This window comes from Labrus mixtus, chromosome 8 (genome assembly GCF_963584025.1).
Source record: "Labrus mixtus chromosome 8, fLabMix1.1, whole genome shotgun sequence".
Taxonomy (NCBI): domain Eukaryota; kingdom Metazoa; phylum Chordata; class Actinopteri; order Labriformes; family Labridae; genus Labrus; species Labrus mixtus.
Genome location: NC_083619.1, coordinates 6,606,905 through 6,627,499, shown reverse-complemented (window position 1 = coordinate 6,627,499; position 20,595 = coordinate 6,606,905). Strand labels below are relative to the sequence as shown.

Below are 20,595 nucleotides of genomic sequence, written 5' to 3'. Positions count from 1 at the left end.
AAATCAGTTTCCACTTTCCTCTACATATCTCCTCTCACTCTCTCTCTCTCTCTCTCTCTCTCTCACACACACACACACACACACACACATACACACACATGCTTGGAATAAACAGGATTGAGGAGATCTATCGCTCAGAGGGGATTTAAGCCGAGTGGTTGGGTTGGGGGGAGAAAGAGAGAACAAATGGGCACTGATCAACAGCTGAGACTCTCGAGGCATCTGTTCTCAATTATAGCCATCGAGCATTTGGTGTAGGGTTAGCGGCCATCTTAGATTAGTGATCACTGTCTGCCATGGATGCTGTCTTTATGAAACAAACACGCAGACTGAAATCGGATGTGTTAAAATGCAGCTTTTTCAGACAAAGTCTGTCTACATGTAAATGTTTTCTTATTCCTTCCACATCCTAAAACGAAGCATCTTTAACTGAAGTACACTTTCAAAATCAGAGGAAATACATCAATCTTGGTTGTTTCACAGATTGCTCTAAGGCTTTAGAAACATGAATAAGTCTGACTTATTTAAAAATGTATTTTGTTTTAGTAAAACTCTCTGATTCTATCAACAGACTGTTTTATCTCGCTGCACAGTGCTGGATGGTTATTCTCTTGTACTTTTATTCACTGTAGATTTGACTACCGGAGACAGATGTCAGTTTGATTTTGGCTAATATTTGAGGGGGATTACAGATTTTTATCAAAGCTGTGTTTTAAAAAAAAAAATCAAAGACAGGATTATCTTGTCTTTTTTTTGCAGGGTTTGTTATGATTTTGACTTTACTTAGTAACATTTGGGTGGTTTCCTACGATGAAGAGTCGGCCCTGATGACTCAGCACATCCTCTTAACCAAGATTGAGTCTGGGAGGTCGCTGAGAGTTCAGAACGCTTCACTCTGCACACAATCACTAAAAACCCATGAAAACATTTTAGTCCATTCAGATTCGACTTCTAGAGTTCTAACAAGAACAATCATGATCGTGTGTGTGTTTCAGGTTAACTGTGATCACTGTCCAAAACTCATTTTTTATTCAGTTGACTTATAAAACAGAAGATTTGAAACTGGTAGCACTGAACGCTTCAGGACAGATATGAACTCTCCTAATTCTAACAAAAACAATCAATACTGATACCAGAAATGCCACGTCGAGGCTCAAACAAAGATTAACTCAGAGGGTTACGAGGCCTTAAACAAACATTTTTTGAAGATATTTTTTTGTTTTCAGCGTGTTAGAAAGCAACTTTAGGAGAAGACTTCTGCCTACAACTTAATGGTGGTAGAATCAAATATTGTTGGGCTAATGTTTGAATAGATTTTGTATTTGAATGTCTTATTTTTGCTTGGTTGTGTTTGTAATGCGCTGGGTTTGGGACAGCAGCACATACAGCAACAGTACAGCAGCTTCTGGTAGCAGTTCCCGTTTTTATATCCAGCAGTCTTTTATGTAATATTCAGTGTTTCCATGGCGACTAAACATTTGTCCTTCTTTGATTCCAGACGGTGACCCCAGGCCTCCGGTCTACCACCACGTCCCTGTGTGGGGCAGCCCTGATGGGGGCGAGTCGTACCTGACGTTGGCCTTGGAGGTGACTCTGATGGGAATGGGCCAGCAGAGGATCATGCCTGAGGGTCTCTACGCTCAGGATAAGGTATGAAAGTCTTTAAATACACGCTGACACATGATGCATATTTACATCGACCTGATAGAATAAACTGCTGTGTTCCTTTAGGGTGACCACTCTGCACTTATGTCTTGTTGCATATTAAAAAACAAGCGGTGTGAATTTGACCGGTGCAGACATTGAGGCTGTGATGGTAAATCACTATAATTAAACGTCTGTGCGAAGTAATCGCTGTGCAAAGGGAGAGAAAAGGTCGCAGCATTTTGTCCCCTGAAAAGCAAGCAGACAGTCATTTTCACTTCAGTTCAAACATGTCTTTGTGTGAATGTTATTCTGCTTTAGAGCGTTAAACATGGCTGCCATAGACCTCTGGGAAAATGTTGATGTTTTAGACAAGGTGAGATTGGTATTAAAAAGGTGAGTCAGTGTGCTTCATATAAGAAATGAAGATTTGAAGACAATATATAAAACAAGCACAATGCAACACATATGATGTATAGTATTTTAAAAACTAAGCACTTAAATGATCAGATCTAAGAGTTCAGTGAAACCAGTCCTGTCACGTGTCCTCTAACACGGTCGAGTCACACCGAGGAGCGGTATTAAAGCCCCCCCGCTGCTTCTTTAATACCTTGAGCTCCAAATCCCGTCTTAAAAAAAGGTATTTAAACTTCAAAGATATTTTCTCTTGTTAAACAGTCATGATTCATGGATCTAAACTTTTTTATCAAACAAATCTAACTTCTTATCGAGACTTCTGATTTAAACTCTACATGTAGTCCATGTGCTTTAGAAATAAGGGCAACACACTGTTTTAGGAAAGTCTTTAGGGGAGTTTGGAGCATCTAGAGATAATTTCTGCACTTATTTTACTCATGCTTAATTTAAAGGTCACATATTATGCAACATACACTTTACCATGTTTTTCTAACACTAATATGTGTCTCTAGTCCGTCTACAAACCCCCCCATTATTTAAAAAAAGTCCATCCTATCCGATTTTTGCCTGCTCCACTTTTCAGAAAATGTGTGCTCAAACAGGCTGTTTGGAGATTTTCCCTTCATGACATCACAAAGGGCAGTAGCCCCTCCCCCAGGTGGGTGACACTCCCACAGCTAGGTGTGTGTTCTGCCCTCTGAGTCTGCCTTCTCACCGTAAACAATAGGACATGAAGTGAGAAAGCCTGATCCACATTTCCTTCCAGAGAGGGGGCGTGGTCAGACACAGCTCATTTACATATTTAAAGGTACAGAAACAGTCTGTTCTGAGCAGGGCTGAAATAGAGGGGTTTATAGACATGATCAAATACAGGATCAGAGTGGATTTAGAACAAGAAACTTCACAGACATGTTTTAGGGAACTCTGAGACTTATTTAAACTTGGATAATATGTGACCTTTAAATGGAACTGAGTGAGTAAAACGTGCTGGGAATGTGTTGCAGGTTTGTCGTAACGAGGAGCAGATCGTCGCAAAGCTTCAAGAGCTGGAGCTGGATGACCTCCTTGTTCAGACTCTTCGTAAACAGGCCATACAGCTGCTAGAAGGTAGGACGACATCATCCTCTCAGGAAACTTTTTAACACCTTGTTTAAATAAAGAAAAAAAACAACCATAACGTTCCTTGTGCTTTTTCTTCTTGGTCCAGCTGGTCCATTCAGCGGTCTGGGTGAGGTCATCCACAGGGAGAGCGTTCCCATGCACACCTTTGCCAAATACCTCTTCTCTGCCCTGCTGCCCCATGACGCAGACCTGGCATACAAGGGGGCTCTCCGCGCCATGAGGTCAGTCTCCCAAAGTAGAGCCCTTTTAAACTGGAACAGGTTAAAAGTGTGATCTGTTGCATGCTGTGTATCATCGTTAAATGATTAGATAAACCTTCACTATGATGAAGGACACTTTGGTCAGAATGTCAGGTGTGTGTGTCGGGGGTCGTCTCCTGTTCCCATCCCTGCCTTAAAAACAATCTGTCTAAACTGGTAGCATCTCTTATGGTAGCCCTTTACTTAAACTAAACCAGCTGACTTTTAGACTATTTGTTTGTTGTTTTTTTTCCTGACTCAAATGTCTTTGAAATGTGGATGAAATGTTCCCAAATGAACGCTGTATGTTTTCCGTTAGACTGCCGGTGTTGGAGTCGTCGGCGGGCTCCGGGGACGTGGGTCACCCTCACCATGGCATCTCCATAGTTCCCAGCAGATACCCGCGCTGGTTCACGCTGGGACACCTGGAGTCCCAGCAGTGTGAGCTGGCCTCCACCATGCTCACTGCTGCTAAAGGTACCGTTTTACACATCTGCTCATCTGTCTATGTAACACCTCGAGAGAAATGTCTGTGCACATGTTTCTCAGTTCCTGTTTGTTAGTAACGTTTGCCCCCCCCCCCCCCCCCCCCCCCGCAGGTGACATGTTGAGGTTACGGACTGTCCTGGAGGCAATCCAGAAAAACATTCATTCCTCCTCTTTAATCTTCAAACTCGCCCAGGACGCCTTTAAGATCGCCACACCGGCAGACAGCCCACCGGATATCACTCTGCTAAATGTGTCTCTGGAGCTCGGCCTGCAGGTAGGGAGCGTGTGTGTGTGCGCGTGTGCGTGTGCGTGTGCGTGTGTGTGAGGGAGAAAGGGAGAGAGCAGGCGATGTTTGAGGGCCAATCAGTCTTTCTACCTCCTAAAACCGCAGCACAGCGGTCACCAGTCAAAACATGCAACAGTTTCCCCGAACTTGTAATTTTGCGCAGGCCTCCACAGCATCGCTACAAATTAAGAGAGAAAACATCACACAGCGTTTTATCGCTCTTTTTTTTTTTTTATGAGAATGAACCACATAATGAAGCCTTTTGGGTTCCACAGTAAACACAGAAGAAGCCCTCACATCATCAAGGCTGCAGAGTCGCTGTGGTTTTGTCCGCCTCGCTCTCTCCTTGTATTTAGAGTTTTTCAAATGGATTCCTGTCAGCAAAAACTGCAAAATAAGTGCTCAAGAGAACAGGGTCACAATTAGTCATCTGTAATGAAAGACATATTCTGGATACAGCTGTCAGCACGGGATGTACTGACAGTTTAATATTTCATTTTTGTCTCCAAAAAAGCTTTTTTTTTAAGCCAATGATCATTTGCAAAGCTGCCAAGAAACTCGTGTGTGTTTCTGTTATAAGATGGCATCATATGTGTGTGTGTGCTCTGCAGGTGATGAGGATGACTCTGTCCACACTGAACTGGAGGAGGAGGGAGATGGTTCGCTGGCTGGTAACCTGCGCCACAGAAGTCGGTAAGTGATGCGTTTTCAAACACATTAGAACCACACAGGTTCTAATTTACCCACCATGGTGTTTCACAAGTGTTCCTTGTTCTGCCTTGAAGCTTCCTTTTAATGCAGCTTGAAGGCGAGCCTCGTCTTTCAGATACAGACGCATGACACATTTAAAGAAACAGCGTCCCTGACCTGCTACAAACCTCCTAAGCATCTTCAGTGCTTCACTGTCATTAAGTATTTAAACACTGCTGAAGAGAACAACAGATTTATACAACATGGATTCCTCTTTTTTTATTATATTTTTTGCAACAAATGATCAATCAGCAGTAGATTCTCATCATTTTCACCCTCTTCTTACCGTTCAGTGACCCCAGGTGTCAAGTACAGAGGCATCCACTGTCATTATTTCTACTTCTATTTCCTCTGATTGAAATAATTAAATGTCATTAGATAGTTGATACACTGACACCGTTGAGTTTTCTGTGCTTTAAGCATACTTTAACACGTGGAAGGGAAGGTCTGGTCACTCAGTAGTTCAAACAGTCCAGCTCAAAGCATGGACATCCTGTAGAATCTGCTTCCTGGTCTTTCATTTTAGATTTAAAAACATTTAAGGACACCAGCTCCTTGAGTTTCAAGTCACTCTGCGACAGATTCCAGGCTAATGCTGCAGAATGGGTATTCTTTTCCCAGTTTCTGTGCGAGCTTATTTGGAATAACAAACCAAAAAAGAAACCCAATTACATTCAAATTAAAGATTTAAGACACAAACACAGTTTACTTTGAGTCAGGGGAGGTGATACCTAAGCCTGGTCACCAACGTGGAGAGAAAGCATCCCAGCAGCAGCAGTAAGGACTACCTGTGTATGATACAGAGAGGGCTTGGTGCAGCAGGGCTACAGTCGGCATATCAAAATGATGAATCTAATGCAGCTCAGACACACAAGGCCTTAGTTTGTGTTCCCAAAAGTGCTGACCAAAGCTCAGAGCGTGGACAGAAGTGACACTCGGGGACAGGATCTCATACTCTTTTATAATTAGAACAATGTTGCAATAGAGAACTTTATCTGAGTGTTAGGCTGCAGACAAGTGTCGAGATGAATACAAATGTTTTGAAGGACGATTCCTGCTGAAGGCAAAAACAGATTTATTTCAATAACTCTTCACTTCTTGGCTTGAGACAAATGCAGATGTGATTATCATAAAAACTGTCGATGTTAAGTCTTCCTCTCTCCTCCTCCTCAGGTCTGCGGGCGTTGGTGAGCATCTTGCAGAGCTGGTACACTCTCTTCACGCCGACCGAGGCCACCAGCATCGTTGCTGCCACCGTCATGTCCCACAACACCATCCTGCGCCTCAGCCTCGACTACCCGCAGAGGGAGGAGCTGGCCAGCTGTGCCCGCACGCTGGCCCTGCAGTGCGCCATGAAGGACCCCCAGAACTGCGCCCTTTCCGCGCTGACGCTCTGCGAGAAGGACCACATCGCCTTCGAGACGGCGTACCAGATCGTGATCGACGCGGCGTCCACGGGTATGACCTACTCGCAGCTGTTCACCATCGCAAGGTACATGGAGCATCGGGGATACCCGCTGCGCTCCTTCAAGCTGGCCTCACTCGCCATGACACACCTTAACCTGGCTTACAACCAGGACACACACCCGGCTATTAATGACGTGCTCTGGGCGTGCGCGCTCAGCCACTCTCTGGGGAAAAATGAGCTCGCAGCCATCATCCCCCTGGTGGTGAAGAGCGTGCACTGCGCTACGGTGCTGTCCGACATCCTGCGGCGGTGTACCATGACGGCGCCGGGGCTCGCAGGAATTCCCGGGAGAAGGAACTCTGGGAAGTTGATGTCAACGGACAAGGCGCCGCTGAGGCAGCTCCTTGACGCCACGATCTCGGCGTACATCAACACCACGCACTCTCGACTGACGCACATCAGTCCGCGGCACTACGGGGAGTTTATAGAGTTCCTGAGCAAAGCGCGGGAGACTTTCCTGCTCGCACAGGACGGACACATTCAGTTCGCCCAGTTCATAGACAACCTGAAACAGATCTACAAGGGCAAAAAGAAACTGATGATGTTGGTCAGGGAACGCTTCGGCTGACATCGCCTCGCCCTCACAGGGACCCTCTCCTTGGGAAGTAGTTAAACGTATTTGTTTCTATTTAAGGTTTTTTTTTGGATTCTTTGTATTTTTACTTCTTTTGTTGAGCCATTTGTTGACTAAGTCTTAATTATTTTTGTCCTGTTTTGCTGTTTTGTTTCCTGAATGTGAACCAGGGAGTGTTCGCAGTGCATTGCTCTACTTCATTTTAGACTGCAAACGAGGAAAAACGGCTTGAAATTTCAAAGAGGAAACAAGAACAAAGCCTTTTTTTTTTTCGCTTTCCGAGTAAAGTTAAGTCTTGTATGACGAAGTGAAAAGACTTTTGTTTTGCGGTGGCACATGACGATTTAAAAACCAAAAGCTTTTGATGGATGGGGTAATTACTTTGAGCCAGAAGACACTTTCAGCTGGTGTTAAGAGGAAGAAGAAGAGGGCTTTGAAAAGTGGAAGGAACATGTCATTCCAAAAAAAAAAAAATCATGGAGGTCGAAAAACACATGTAGTGTTACTGTCATACCTCGTCTGTATTATTTGTCAGCTTTAACTTCTCTATCAGGGCATCTTAGAGTAGAGACGGTGGATACAGAATTGTGTGGTTCCTCTGCACCAACAGGTTCATAAACTTGACTCAAGCCACTGTAGACTTAGCTCCACCCCTCTACACCTGCTGGTCAGAGCTTTTCCTCCATGCTGCTTCACCAAGGGCACGGCGGTCTGCAGTGACATTATCCAGGCTGCTTTAGCTGAGGTAGAGTAGTAACGGCTCCACGTGCACATATATTTACACAGTATATCTCTCATGTCCTCCTATAAGCTTATTAACAGTAACAATGATGAACGCTGGGGGTCACAAGATTCTCATCTCCAGACACATCACTGCACTGCTCCACCGCTTGTTTGTGGCCAAAACCTTTGAAATCTCTGCTCCTCTTTCCCCTCGCTAGATCAGGATTCAGTCAAAAGCAATACAAGTCAAGTCTGCGCTTCACTTTTAATCACCCAGACGCATTCATTACACCGTCCTGCGGTTTGTTAGGAAGCTTTGGATCATTGCCTGTAGCTAAACTCCCTTTTCCATCTCAAGAACGTCTGCAAGGAACTTTTTTATGAGCTCACAGAACATTACATCAAAAATATCTGGGTCCAAATGTTTACCAGGAGAGCCCTGATGGTATGTTTTGCCCCTTCTAATTCTTCTAATGGGGTGAATTATCTCTTTGTCAAAAAAGCTTGATAACAAAAACTGCCAGAATTATTATAATCAACATTAGCAGCAAGATAAATATGGAAAAACAACTCAATATTGTTTAAAGTTAGGACCCCTTACTTGTGTTTTATAGATTGAAAAGCCAAACTAATATTTTGGTATAGAAAATAGTTTTAGGCTTCCACTGATAATACATCTGAACTGTTTAATACATAAATGTAAACAGGAGATCAACTTGAATGTATAAAATGTAAAAAAGCCCCTCTTCAATTTAACTACAAAACATTTTAAGCTTCATTTAGTTAATTGATTTGATTTTTCCAGCAGGAAAGTCTTTGGTTTTGTTTGCACCTGCAGCAAATCTCCGTCATTAGATTTGGTTATTCACTGTTCACTGGCTACATAGCACTTAAAAGACAAACACAGTTAGCAGCTAGCTGATTGATATAGCTGATCTTTAAGCTACAGGAAAGTCATTCAAAACAATGGAAGGGAATGGCTTCACATTTTTAAGGTGGCTAAAATTGACTCCACATTAGTACTAATGTGCTGCTGCTGAGTGTCTGCTAACAGGCTAGCCATAGCAACATGCTGTTCCCCTTTGAATGAACCGTTAGGTCGTTGTTTTGACTTTATCTGGTCTAAAAAATAAACTGTTGAGATTAGTCTAACTTTGCACCTCCTTTTAGTTTTAAACAAAAACAATAAAATGTGGCTGGCTAGCACCAAACGAAAGACAAGCAAAGTTAGCAGCTAGCTACTAAACCTAGCATGGCATTAAGACGTTAGAGAGTCTGCGGTTAACGGACTGAAGTAAATACGAACTTAGATCTGAAAGGCAGTAAAAACAAAGTGACTTTCAAAGAAATGCTCATGTTTCTAATCAACTAGGAACTCTGTGCTAGCATTTTAAGCGATTATATGTGAGTCCTGTGTTGTTGTTTAACCGCCCCCAAGAGACAAAACAAAGCTATTCATGATCATGTCATAAGAATAATTAAAGTAAAAAAAGGCTCATTAGTAAACCTTTGAAAACCACAGTTATTCCAGAGGTTACAGAAGTCGCCATGACAGGAAAAAAATGTGTGTGTATCTTGAATAAAATTCCTCCAGATCGTTGTTCTTGTGATGGAAAAGGGCTGATAGCTACTAAAACGAATACTTCTGCTAGTGATCGACCTGTGTGGATGTCGTCGGCCTCGTCTTTGCCGACACACAGGGCAAACACAGACAGCCCACTGTTCTGTTTTAAGACTTAATCATACGTATTTGAGACCACAGGCCTTGGCACAGGAGGGGTGTTAGCACTCTCTTTTCTTACCCAGTGGTTCAGAACAGCAAGAGCTTGAATCTTGACTGGTCGGACTTAAAGGTCGTCGTACAAGCACTTCACACAAATACCTCTTCAGTACGTTCCTGCCTGCTTCAGCATTTATTTATTGATTGTTTGGTAACGTTGTATGACTGAGTAGGAATCGCAGACACACAAACTCCACGCAGAGGATGACTGTGCTCGTCTATGGCAGGTCAATAAAGGACAAAAAGGTTTCTTTTCTCTTTTTTTTAAGTTGAATGGAGGAACATTTTCGTGTCTGCTTTTACATTCCATGTGAGAGATACCTTCACCCACTACCCGGGTAGTCAGTCACAACTCTGGGCCTTTTTTCTTTCTTTTTCTTTTGGATCTGAAGAAACGCAGAAAGAAGAATGAAAAAAGAAAACGGAAAACTGAGCAAAAGAGAGAAAAGAGAGGCGAAACTCAGTTCTCAGGGACATCACTTATAGAAACAAAACAAAAAGTAGTAGCATTAAGCATTTAAGATATTGTAAATATGAAAGTGTCAATTCAGAAAATTGTAAAGTTATAATTATTTATGATAAGTATGTTATGTGTTCTCTTTTGTTTTAATGTTCTTTTGGCGGGGGCGTACTTGAACTGTTAAGAACGGGGAATTGAACAGCGTTTTTTGTAAGACTTCAAGGCATTTCTCAGGTGCTCCTGTGTACATTTCTTTCCGTTTGTTTTTGCTATAATAACTATTTTATATTTCTTTTTTTTATATATATATTTTGATTTGCAAAGAAAAAAAAAATCTGTGTTCCAAAAGGAAGCATGTCGTTCGGAGGAAAGGAGAATAAAGAAGGCATTCATTTGTTAACAGATTCACTAAACCTGACTATGCAGAACCACTTGGATGGTCTTGTCACCTTTTAAAGATCCCCCCCCCAAAAGAAAAAAAAAACTTTGGGAAAAAGAAACCGAGTGGACTGAACCATTATGAAAGAGTGGGAGAGGGGAAGTGACGAGACCCAGCATGTTTGTATTTGGACGCTGCGTGGTCGCCAGCTGGACGCTTTGGAGGAGAAAAATTGAAAATGTTGGGAAATGCCTTTGTGACCGATCAATGTACAAAGTTTATATTTTGCTTTACCTGGTTGTTGTTTTTTTTATTATTTAATCAGGACTCAAGCCTTTAGTGTCTTCTCAGAGGTGTCGAGTGGCGGCGCCGCAGTGAGACAGAACAACACACACGTCAAGTCAGAAACGACGACTTTGCGAACAAAAGACAAAAAAAGACGGCCTGTGGATGAACTCGTGTTTTTCTTATTGCTTTTCCCCTTTGGCCTACAAAGATGGCCAACTTCACTCCCTCTGTCTCATTATGGTAGATTCTTTTTCCTAGCTTTAGTTGTTCACCTTCCTCCCTCTCATGCAGGAAGGGTTTCTGTTTGAAGCAATGCACCAACGTGTCAGTGGGTAGCGCTCCTCTGTTGTCCGCTCTCTAAACACTCGAGACATCTTTCCACCACAGCAGCCTTGCATCAACGTTTGACACAAAAAAACCCTCTTGGATTTTCTTCTTTTGTTGCTGCAAAATGAGGATAAAAAGGCTGAGTTCGTTGGTTGCTACTACGTTATAATGATGAGGCTGTTTTCCTGGTTCATACACGACAGAGGGACACCATTTAACCACTTGTTTAACTTGAAAGCTGCCTTTTACGTGATGCATTCACTGACAGCATTACAACAAAGAAGTCCCCTTCTTACCCAATCACTGTTTTTCAGTCTGTGTTCACTGTATCAGCCACTTCATGAGGTTTTCTTCTTTCTCCCTTCCTGTTCTTATTTTCGTAGGAGAGTATTTTTGCTGGTAGAGCTCTAGTTCACCGACTGTTTCCCAGTTTTGTTTTGTTTTTGGATTCTCTCTGGCGTAAGGGAACTTTGAAAGTGTTTGTTGCCTCTTTGTGCTACTGATTATGAAAAGGTATTTCCAGTATTTGTTGCCACAGAAGTATAATAGCTGATCATCAACACTTTTTTTTTTGTTTGTTTTTTATTTGTAATTTTTTTGTGCAACTTCTTGAGCTACTGTCTATAAAGCAAGAATTTATTACTATTTATGTAACGCTACTACCATTTTATATTGATTTGTGTTGGAATCTCAGTGCTTTTCTATGAATAAAGTGTGAAACACGAGGAGGACTTCTGTGTTCTTTGGGTTCAACCATAATGCATCAATGGATGGTGCTGTATTAAACCATTTCTATGACTTTTTTATGTTTTAAAATTATATTACATTTTAGAGAAATGTACCTATATTCACTGTTTTATCTAAACAGTGTATGTAAACCTGCAATGAACTGAAACAACAGTTTTTTTTGTCACACATGATTATTATTGGGAAGCCATTATAATTGTGCTTTCACACAAAACTCCTGAAAAACTCAGGTTATTTCCAGGAGGAGCTGTATGTGTGAACGCAAACAGCCACATTTTTCACTCAGACCCCTAGTATTTTTTCTGCAGCAAGTCTGAATGAGCTGATGTGAGAATGCTGCAGGATATTATCCAGATAATTCACCTCGAGCCAATAGGAGAGGGGAATAACATTTATATACTGTGACTGCTGCACAGTGCGTAGACTGTATGCAAGAGACTGTCTTTAAATCAACACATTCATAATATCGTAAATGGAATTGAGCTTGTATAGTTCTTTTCTGGTCTTCTGACTCAAAGCACTTTTACACCACAGGTCACACCTACCCATTCACACACTGATGGTAGAGGCTGCTATGTAAAGTGACCATCAGAAGTAACTAATCCCATTCATACACACTCGGATTGAAAAGATTGCATGTTTGTGTTCAGACATGTAGCTAAGCCCAAAGATTTCTGGGAGTTTTCAGGAGTTTTGTGCAAGTGTGAAAGCACCATTAGGCAACAGTAAGTCTAGAGACATAAAGAAACAAGCTGAGCCTGAATGCATTTATGTAAATCCATTGTAAAATTGTTATGTTTTGGATGTATTACTTTGTGAGTCTGTGTGCACTGTACCCTTTCAGCAGCTGGATTTATGCTAGATTTATTCTCAAACTGAAAGATCTTTGAAGCCCCAAAGCTTTGAACTAAAGCTGCCCTCTATCCCAAAAGCAATACTTTGAATAGTATTTCCCATAAAGAGCTTGTTTCCCAGCCTGTGAGGGACGACCCTGCAATTTTCTGCCAATCCAACCAGCTGCATGAGTGATAAATGAAGCACGGGGAGGCTGAGATAGCGCCATCCATCTTTCACTCATTTGTCTCTGAATATTTTTCTACTCTCCCTCCTTCAACATTTCATTCTCATTCATTAGAGATTTCTGCGGAGCCGTATGAGCCGACAATCAGGCTGTAAAGGCGTGCTAAGTATGTGTGTGTGAGTGTGTGTAAGGATCTGTGAATGGGTAAATCTAGATTGATTGGCCAATGGTAAATGAGCAGATTTATATTAATTATCCAGACGGATAGATGGAGAAGTGATTGCTATATGCTCAATCTCTTTCTCCTCAGTTAGCACTGCCTCCTTTAATCTCTACATTTTTCAATCAGGCTACACATGCTGTGTGCTAGTATCTACATTTATCATGGCACGTGAGTGTTAAAAAGAGGCCCAAAAGTTGATTTTATTCCTATTTTTACGTCGATATGTGCTGCAACCATGCAGGTGACCAACACCTAATATTGTACCTGAATTCTCGAACTGTGTTTTCACGGATGGAAAGAATCTGCTACCACATGGACGTGCAGCTCATTCTGCTCCTCCCGTGTTGCCAGAATACATCAGAGCTCAATGTCGGATGTAAGAATAGCTTTTCTATCATACTTTATAATCATTTATGAGCCAAAGGACCATTTCTTCAAATGGCCACTTGAGGCTGGCTCCAAATGTGAGAAAGCAGCTGAATGTTTGGCAGCACGTTCAGTCCAAGACAAATTTCGTAAAGTAAGTTGTATCGTAAAGTATCGTACGTATCGTATCGTATCGTAAAGTATCGTATCGTATCGTATTGTATCCTATCGTATCGTAAAGTATTGTATCCTATCGTAAAGTATTGTATCGTAAAGTATCGTATCGTATTGTGTCGTATTGTGTCGTATCGTAAAGTATTGTATCGCATCGTATCGTAAAGTATTGTATCGCATCGTATTGTGTCACATCGTATCGTAAAGTATTGTATCGCATCGTATTGTGTCGTATCGTATCGTATAGTAAAGTATCGTAACTAACATATTAAAATGCTGACTGTTACAGCAGAAAAAAATACACATTTTACATTGTGGTATAACATGTTGGTCTCATTAGCTCACTTTCCCTGTCAAGACAATTTATGGTTGAATTTGTATTTAATTCATTCATAGAAATGATATTTAGCAAAATCGCTGGTCACAAATACACTCAAACACGTACAAATGTTTATCTATATCTCATTGTTTTTCCTTGCACTTAGTAACGTTGTGTAAAAAGTGCTATATAAACACATATAATTATTATTATATTAGAAATACTTTGCATGATGACCTATTGAAGTGAAAGTTGGATGCGGACCATAGAATTTATAAAACATGGATGTAGTCTCAGAGACATCACCCATTGGTTTCTGAAGCAGACTGTTGAAGCACATTGATGGCATACCCCATGTTGGAAAAGCTGTCTCAAACTTACATCAGGTTAACTTAGTAACAGATAAAGAACTGGAGCTCAGATTAGCCTTAAGCCTCCTGATCAACAACCACAACGTGCCTGTTGACATGTTGGTCAGGTCATCAAATCAAAACAGCTGATTTATATCATAAAACGTACAGTATAGTGTGTGACAATCAAGAAATTAGATATGCCAACCGAAGTGGGGTTTTGAACCAGGCTCACGTTTCCTCCTGCAAAAATTGGCTAGCCTCAAGTGGACACTTAAAGAACTGATTTTTGCTCTTCCTCGTTGGCTTTATATTTCAACTCCCAAGGTCGACGCCTGTTGCGATCCGCTGACTGCAAGGTGTCACTTCAGCTAATTCAGTCTGTGAACCAAACCTCTCAGACCCTGTGTTTGTAGTTCAGTAAGGTCTCTAAGCTTCATTAGACTAAAACAGTGGATCCCAAAGTGCAGCTGGACCAAAAAGAGTCATAAACCATCAAGCAACAAACTTTTTTTTATTTTAAAATTCACGATTTGCAATCATGTTGTTGCTTGAAAAGTGGTATGTTAATGAGAATGTTTTATGTATTAGTTCTGCCTTTGGCCCACTTATCAGAGATTTGGTTAATTTAAAAAAAGGGAGGAAAAAAAACATAAAAGCATCTCTAGATTTCAAAATTGGTCATGGTATTCTTTAACTTTCAAAGTGGCTTGTCTAATGAAGGTAAATTGTGGATGTGTCGCAATCCAGCGTCAGCATCCCCAGGCTAAGAGGGACCAGCTTTTGTAGCATGCATACACTTCATAGCCTGCTCATACTGAACTGAGACGATCTGTTCTTCCGAGGACTCCCTGATTTCTTCACTGCAGCAATTCCTGCCCTACCCTTTTGCTGTCTGCATTTGAAGGAGCCTTTGAAATTGGACAGCCTTCAACATGCCACTTTAACACCATCTTTAATTGAATCCTTCAAAGGATGCTTCCCCTGAGTTAAGACACTCATAAAAGTCTACTTTTGAGGGAAATAAGGTGGCCACCTGTCTATTTTAATCTTCAGGCATAGCGTGTAAAACATCTATAAATTACAAATATGTCAACGAGGCTTCAAAACAGCAGTTAATAGATAAATGGATGACGTTAAGGAGGCTACGTCCATTTATTGTATACAATCAGTGGATTATGCATTAGCATAGATGCTAACACTGATTTACTCATTAATTATTTGTGGAGTTGGGATTGTTACAGTTATTTGTATCGCCAGAGTAAAAACAATATTCAGTTATGAATATAATGTAAACAAACCAGTATCCATGTTGCATCATCTGCTGCAGAAAGTTAGCTTTTTGCAGTCATGCTGGTCTCAGTAGAGGGTCCATTTGAGCAGGTTGAACATGGTGGGATAGTATGTTGTCATCTGCAAAGAGGGACAGTCACAGCTGTCAGCATCTGCATCAGTGTGAAGCAGCTCAAGGTCTCCACAGTTTCACTTCCTCTGCCTCCGCGTCCCAACAACAACAGCTATGCTAATCCTGCTATCAGTCTCTGTCACCGCTCTGTGTGTGGATGTAAGTGTTCATTCATGCATGTGGTCATTTTGTGTGTGCGTGTGTGTGTGTGTGTGTGTGTGTATTTGGGGGGGCGGTCACTGATAAAGCCCTGATAGTGTCCATCCCTGGCAGATGATGTACAGCCTGCTGTCTCTCCAGGCAGATTGGATTTTCAGGCCTGCTGATTTGCTGAGAGATGGAGCCTGGACCTCCTTCAAAGACATACACACACACTGTACACACTCATACCATACACACACACACACGCACGCACGCACACACACACACACACACACACACACACACACACACACACACACACACACACACACACCATTCACACTACGCCCACCTGTTTAATGTATTTGATGAAAATAAACACATTAAAGCCAGGACACACACATGCACTAAAGCACACACATACAATAAACAAACAAAACCTGCACATTAACACACACTGAAGCATACGAAAACACACATTTGTGTATTATTCTTCTGCCAAAGCCTTTAAAGATAAGCATGTGGAAATTGATCTCCATTTCTAAAGAGCATGTATTCATCATAATAGCCTCTCTCTCCCTCTCTCTCTCTCTCTCTCAAACACACACACACACACACACACACACACACACACATAACATGCCACTTTGTTCCCAGATGGCTCACTGACACACAGGAGCAGCCTCTTCAGTCTTACCTGTTGACAAGCAGGGAGATTTTCATTCATTTGTCTCTGTTATTTATGCAATAGAGAGGGGCGGGGCCAAAAGAAAAGCCTCTGTGTGCGTGTGTGTGTATGTGTTTGTGTGTGTTTGTGTTTTGAGTACTACAGAACAACAAAGGACAGAGATGAAAATGAAAGCCTGCGTTCATTTCAGGAAGAATTGCTGTGTGTGTGTGTGTGTGTGTGTGTGTGTGTGTGTGTGTGTGTGTGTGTGTGTGTGTGTGTGTGTTGTTGTGTTTTAATAACACTGAGTGTTTCTTGTTGCTCTGTCTTAATTATTTGGAGGCTTCAGTTAGACAATGTAATCTCTTTCTGTCATTTGAAAGATAAATGTTTTAAATCAGAGATCAACACCTTAACGAGTCATTTTTCTCAGCGTTGAGGTCGTAAAGCTGGAAATATATCAAATGTGTCGTTTTGTAATCAAACTTTTGAAGGAGCGAAACAAATGAATACAAAATTATTGAATTGAAAAATGTCTGTACCATTCAAGGTGGCAAAACTTTATCTAGATATTTTAAGAAGAGCAGAGGTACCAGCATCTGGTCTACATGGATTAATATAGTCTCTTTAATTAATATGAATACACATTTTTGTAATATATGGTTTGTTGTTTTGAGGAGATATAAACCAATAAAAAATGACCAAAATATCCATTCGGATATCCTTATCAAAATATCCTTCTAAGATATAAACCCTTGCCTAAAAAATAAATAATAATACAAAACAACAACAATAAGCCAAAATAAAATGTTTCTCTGTTTATTTATTTTATTTGTCAGACAATACATGTAGGCATTGTTACACCTAATTAAAGTGCAACCAATGCAATGAATGTATCTAGGACTCTAGCTAGGACTCATGTTTGCAGTCCTTGTCCCCGGTTAGGCTTTTAACACACGTGATACAACAACACTGTAAAATAGACATAAATAAGATAAACATCAATCATAGATGCATAAAAACAAACATTGAAGCAGACATAGATACGCAGATTGATGATAATAACTAAAAATAAGAATTAAGAACAATAACTGAAATAACAACTATGAACAAACTAAAAATTTGCTGGTCTATTATCCCACACTCTAAAATCACATCATCAGTATCATCAGGTTTATATTGATATCTGGAAGGTGAGCAGAACTTTAAGGGTTTCAGTCTGATTGGAATAATTTATTAAAGAATAAAGAAATCAAAAAAATGTACAACTGGGACTTTATAAAAAAAAAGAAAAACAGAAACAAAAAGCAATGAAGAGTTCAGCTGTGACAGTCCTGGCTTGTTTGAACCCAGTGATCCTGGTCTCCTTACTGTAACCCAGAGACCAGTGATGAGGGATCCCCTGAAATCCTCCCAACACCCCCCACCCCTTTTCGCTCTGGTCACATGATGTTATGATTTTTCTGGGATCCTTCACAACAACACCAGGAACAACAACAACAACGGGATTTAGCAGAATCTGCTTATCTTGCTGTTCTTAGCTGCTTCACGGAGAGAAAACACAGTTTAGGATTAACTGATCCTTTTTCCTCCTGTAAAGAGCTTCTGTCATGATTACTATAATAATGCAAAATGTCAGTTAAGCCACATTCTGTGTAATAAAACGAGGCTTTGTATCCCCCCCCCCCCCCCAATGTACACAATAGTTAATTCACATGGAGACCAAAAAAAAACCTGGGGCTTTGTGATTGGCTGCTCAGATTTGATCCAGCTTCTCATTGGTGGCTGTGATGGAGATGGTTTGGAGGTATGAGTCCTGATTGGTGAAGATGACACTTCATCTCATCTGTGCCTGTCCTGGAATGACCTTCAAAGATTTACAGCTGCTGCTTAAAAACAGACTTAAGTAGTTCTAAATACAATGTGATTAATGTTCAGTGTTAATGCGTCAGCTGCAGAAGCTTCCACCTAGCTAAAAGGCCCAAACAAAACAAAACAAAAAACTGATAAAAAAATATTTTCAATACATGTCTACACTGGTGTGGCCCTGACCTCAATACATCACAGCTGATGACTGAATATAAAACCTTTGTGAACTAGGAGCAAAGGACTTCAGATTATTAGCCTTATAAGACTTGCAGTTATATCCTTCAGATACATTGGACCACAATGTTTCATTTAATTCATCCTAAAGTCATAATAAGGAATAACTTTGCTAAGCATATACCCTGAGAGGGGCAGAAATGTGGCGAAGATTCCTCACTGCAGCAATAACATCTAAATACATAATTATGTCAACACTTTCAAAATCCACCAATTTAGCAAAGCCCGTAACCACAGGCAAGACAAGCGACTGCTTGGGGCCCCAGGTCAGCCACGGGCCACCCATGGGCTGAAAAACTTTAAACTACAGCAGTGACCCAAAATGTGCAAATTTTGCAATGACAGTAAGAAACCTCCCTAGGGGGGCCCCTGCTGAGCGTTGCATGTATTATTGCTGTGAAAACCAGTTTGTCAAAGTAACCCAAGAAAAATGAAGTGAATTTATCCCTCTGGGGTTAAAAAAAAAAAGAAAAAGGAAAAAAAGAGTTAGATGTTGATAAACGCTGGTTGGAGGGGCCCCCCATCAGATTTTGCTCAGGACTCTATCAGACTCTATAATCGCCACTGCTCATAACATTCAACAACTGTCTAAAACTAAAAGGATAATAATGGATGCAGCAGCACCATATAGAACTTTTTTTATTGCATACATACATTTACTACTTCTGATATCACCCACAATGCAACACTGTCACTGACACTTCAAATAGGGGGATTTGATATTGCACGCTCACACAGGGACGTGTACTGAAGTCCTTTAAGAGTTTGTAGCTTCTAGCTTGACTTCCATGTTACACAGGCCTCTGCATACGTACAGAAGTGTTTCTCCCCATTGGCCTCCTTCTAGTTTCTCTCCTTACAGACTTTGCAGTCCTCTCAAAAGTCTTTAAGAAGAAGAAGTGATCTTTGGGGAGAATACTTTTTAGGCTGCAGGGATTTATCACTTGCAGCACCACAAATGGTTACTTTTAAAATTGATCACACTGCTCATAAATTCCTGATTTAAAAATAAAACATGTCTGGTATCAGAACCAGTTAGAAGCAGCTAATGTAGCCTTTAGCACGGATGTGTTTTCAATCATTCTAAAGTTGAGCCTTGATAAAATAATGATTCAAACTAAGTTGATCTTTACGCTAACTTAATGTTGTTCTAGTTCTAGTTGTTCTTCCGCTCTGTGCTGCACTGTTGCAGCTATTTATTTATAAAGAACTTCATTAGAAAGCTTCTCTCGGGGGACGCCAGACTGGATGAAAGTGTTCACACACCTTCAGGCGGGACACCGTCTCACTTCTGTCCCAGTTAAAACTCCCAGTTACTATCTTGTCTCTGTCCCATTTTCTGTGGCCCGGCCTTGAATCCACACACTCAATGTAAACTAACTTCTGTGATGCAAAAACCATCAAACCAACAGAAATATAATGTTGAATCTGTTGTTTTCAACGTAGCCTGCATTCTTTTTAGTTTGGTCAGTTTAATTGAATAAAGGGTGTCAGTACATACTCCGTAATACTCAAAGATCTGTTGACTGAGGAAATGGAGAATGATAAAAGTAGGGATACAGTTTTCAGTTACTTTTAACAGAACCATTGTAACGAAGTCACTTTGTAATCATAATTGTGGTGGATGAAGTCAAACGTTTTACAAATTAAACCCAGTGAGAAGTAATGTAAGTACTTTATATGTGGGGAAAGTTGTGTAGAGCCTGTAGTGCCTCTAGGGGGAGCTGTTTGGATCAATTGCGGCTGAGGATGACTTTGAGAAATTGAAAAAGTCATGGTGTGTCAATAGAAGTGACCTTGTCTGACCCCCTGTCCTCTTCTCCTCATCTCTGATTTAAGGCTACTTGAGGCTACATTAACCTCTACAACCACATACCGTCTTAAACTGTCAGCAGTAGAGCTGTATCTTAGATAATGTGGGTGCAAGGTTTTAACACGGAAGAAGAAAGTGTGTGTGTGTGTGTGTGTGTGTAGGGGGGTAAATAACCTTTTGTTCATCTGCATCCAGTGGAGGAGGAAGTGAGGCTTATTTAAGAACCGTACACTGTGTCCAAAAGTCTGAGACCACTTCAGGAGCCACTTCCTACTTTGTGATTTAATGACAGCTTGTACTTGTACACACACACACACACA

General features: G+C 41.0%; 1 protein-coding gene across 1 annotated transcript in view; it reads left to right on the top strand.

The window, feature by feature from the left end:
• zswim5 (zinc finger, SWIM-type containing 5) overlaps positions 1–11,671 on the top strand; it is a 65,098-nt gene extending 53,427 nt beyond the window's left edge. The window contains exons 10-16 of the mRNA XM_061043973.1: positions 1,499–1,650; positions 3,066–3,168; positions 3,269–3,404; positions 3,742–3,899; positions 4,022–4,185; positions 4,809–4,890; positions 6,121–11,671. Of these exons, the coding sequence (XP_060899956.1) occupies positions 1,499–1,650; positions 3,066–3,168; positions 3,269–3,404; positions 3,742–3,899; positions 4,022–4,185; positions 4,809–4,890; positions 6,121–6,983 (1,658 nt within the window). The 3' untranslated portion in view covers positions 6,984–11,671. The remainder of the gene's footprint in view (positions 1–1,498; positions 1,651–3,065; positions 3,169–3,268; positions 3,405–3,741; positions 3,900–4,021; positions 4,186–4,808; positions 4,891–6,120) is intronic.
• The last annotated feature ends 8,924 nt before the right edge of the window (positions 11,672–20,595 follow it).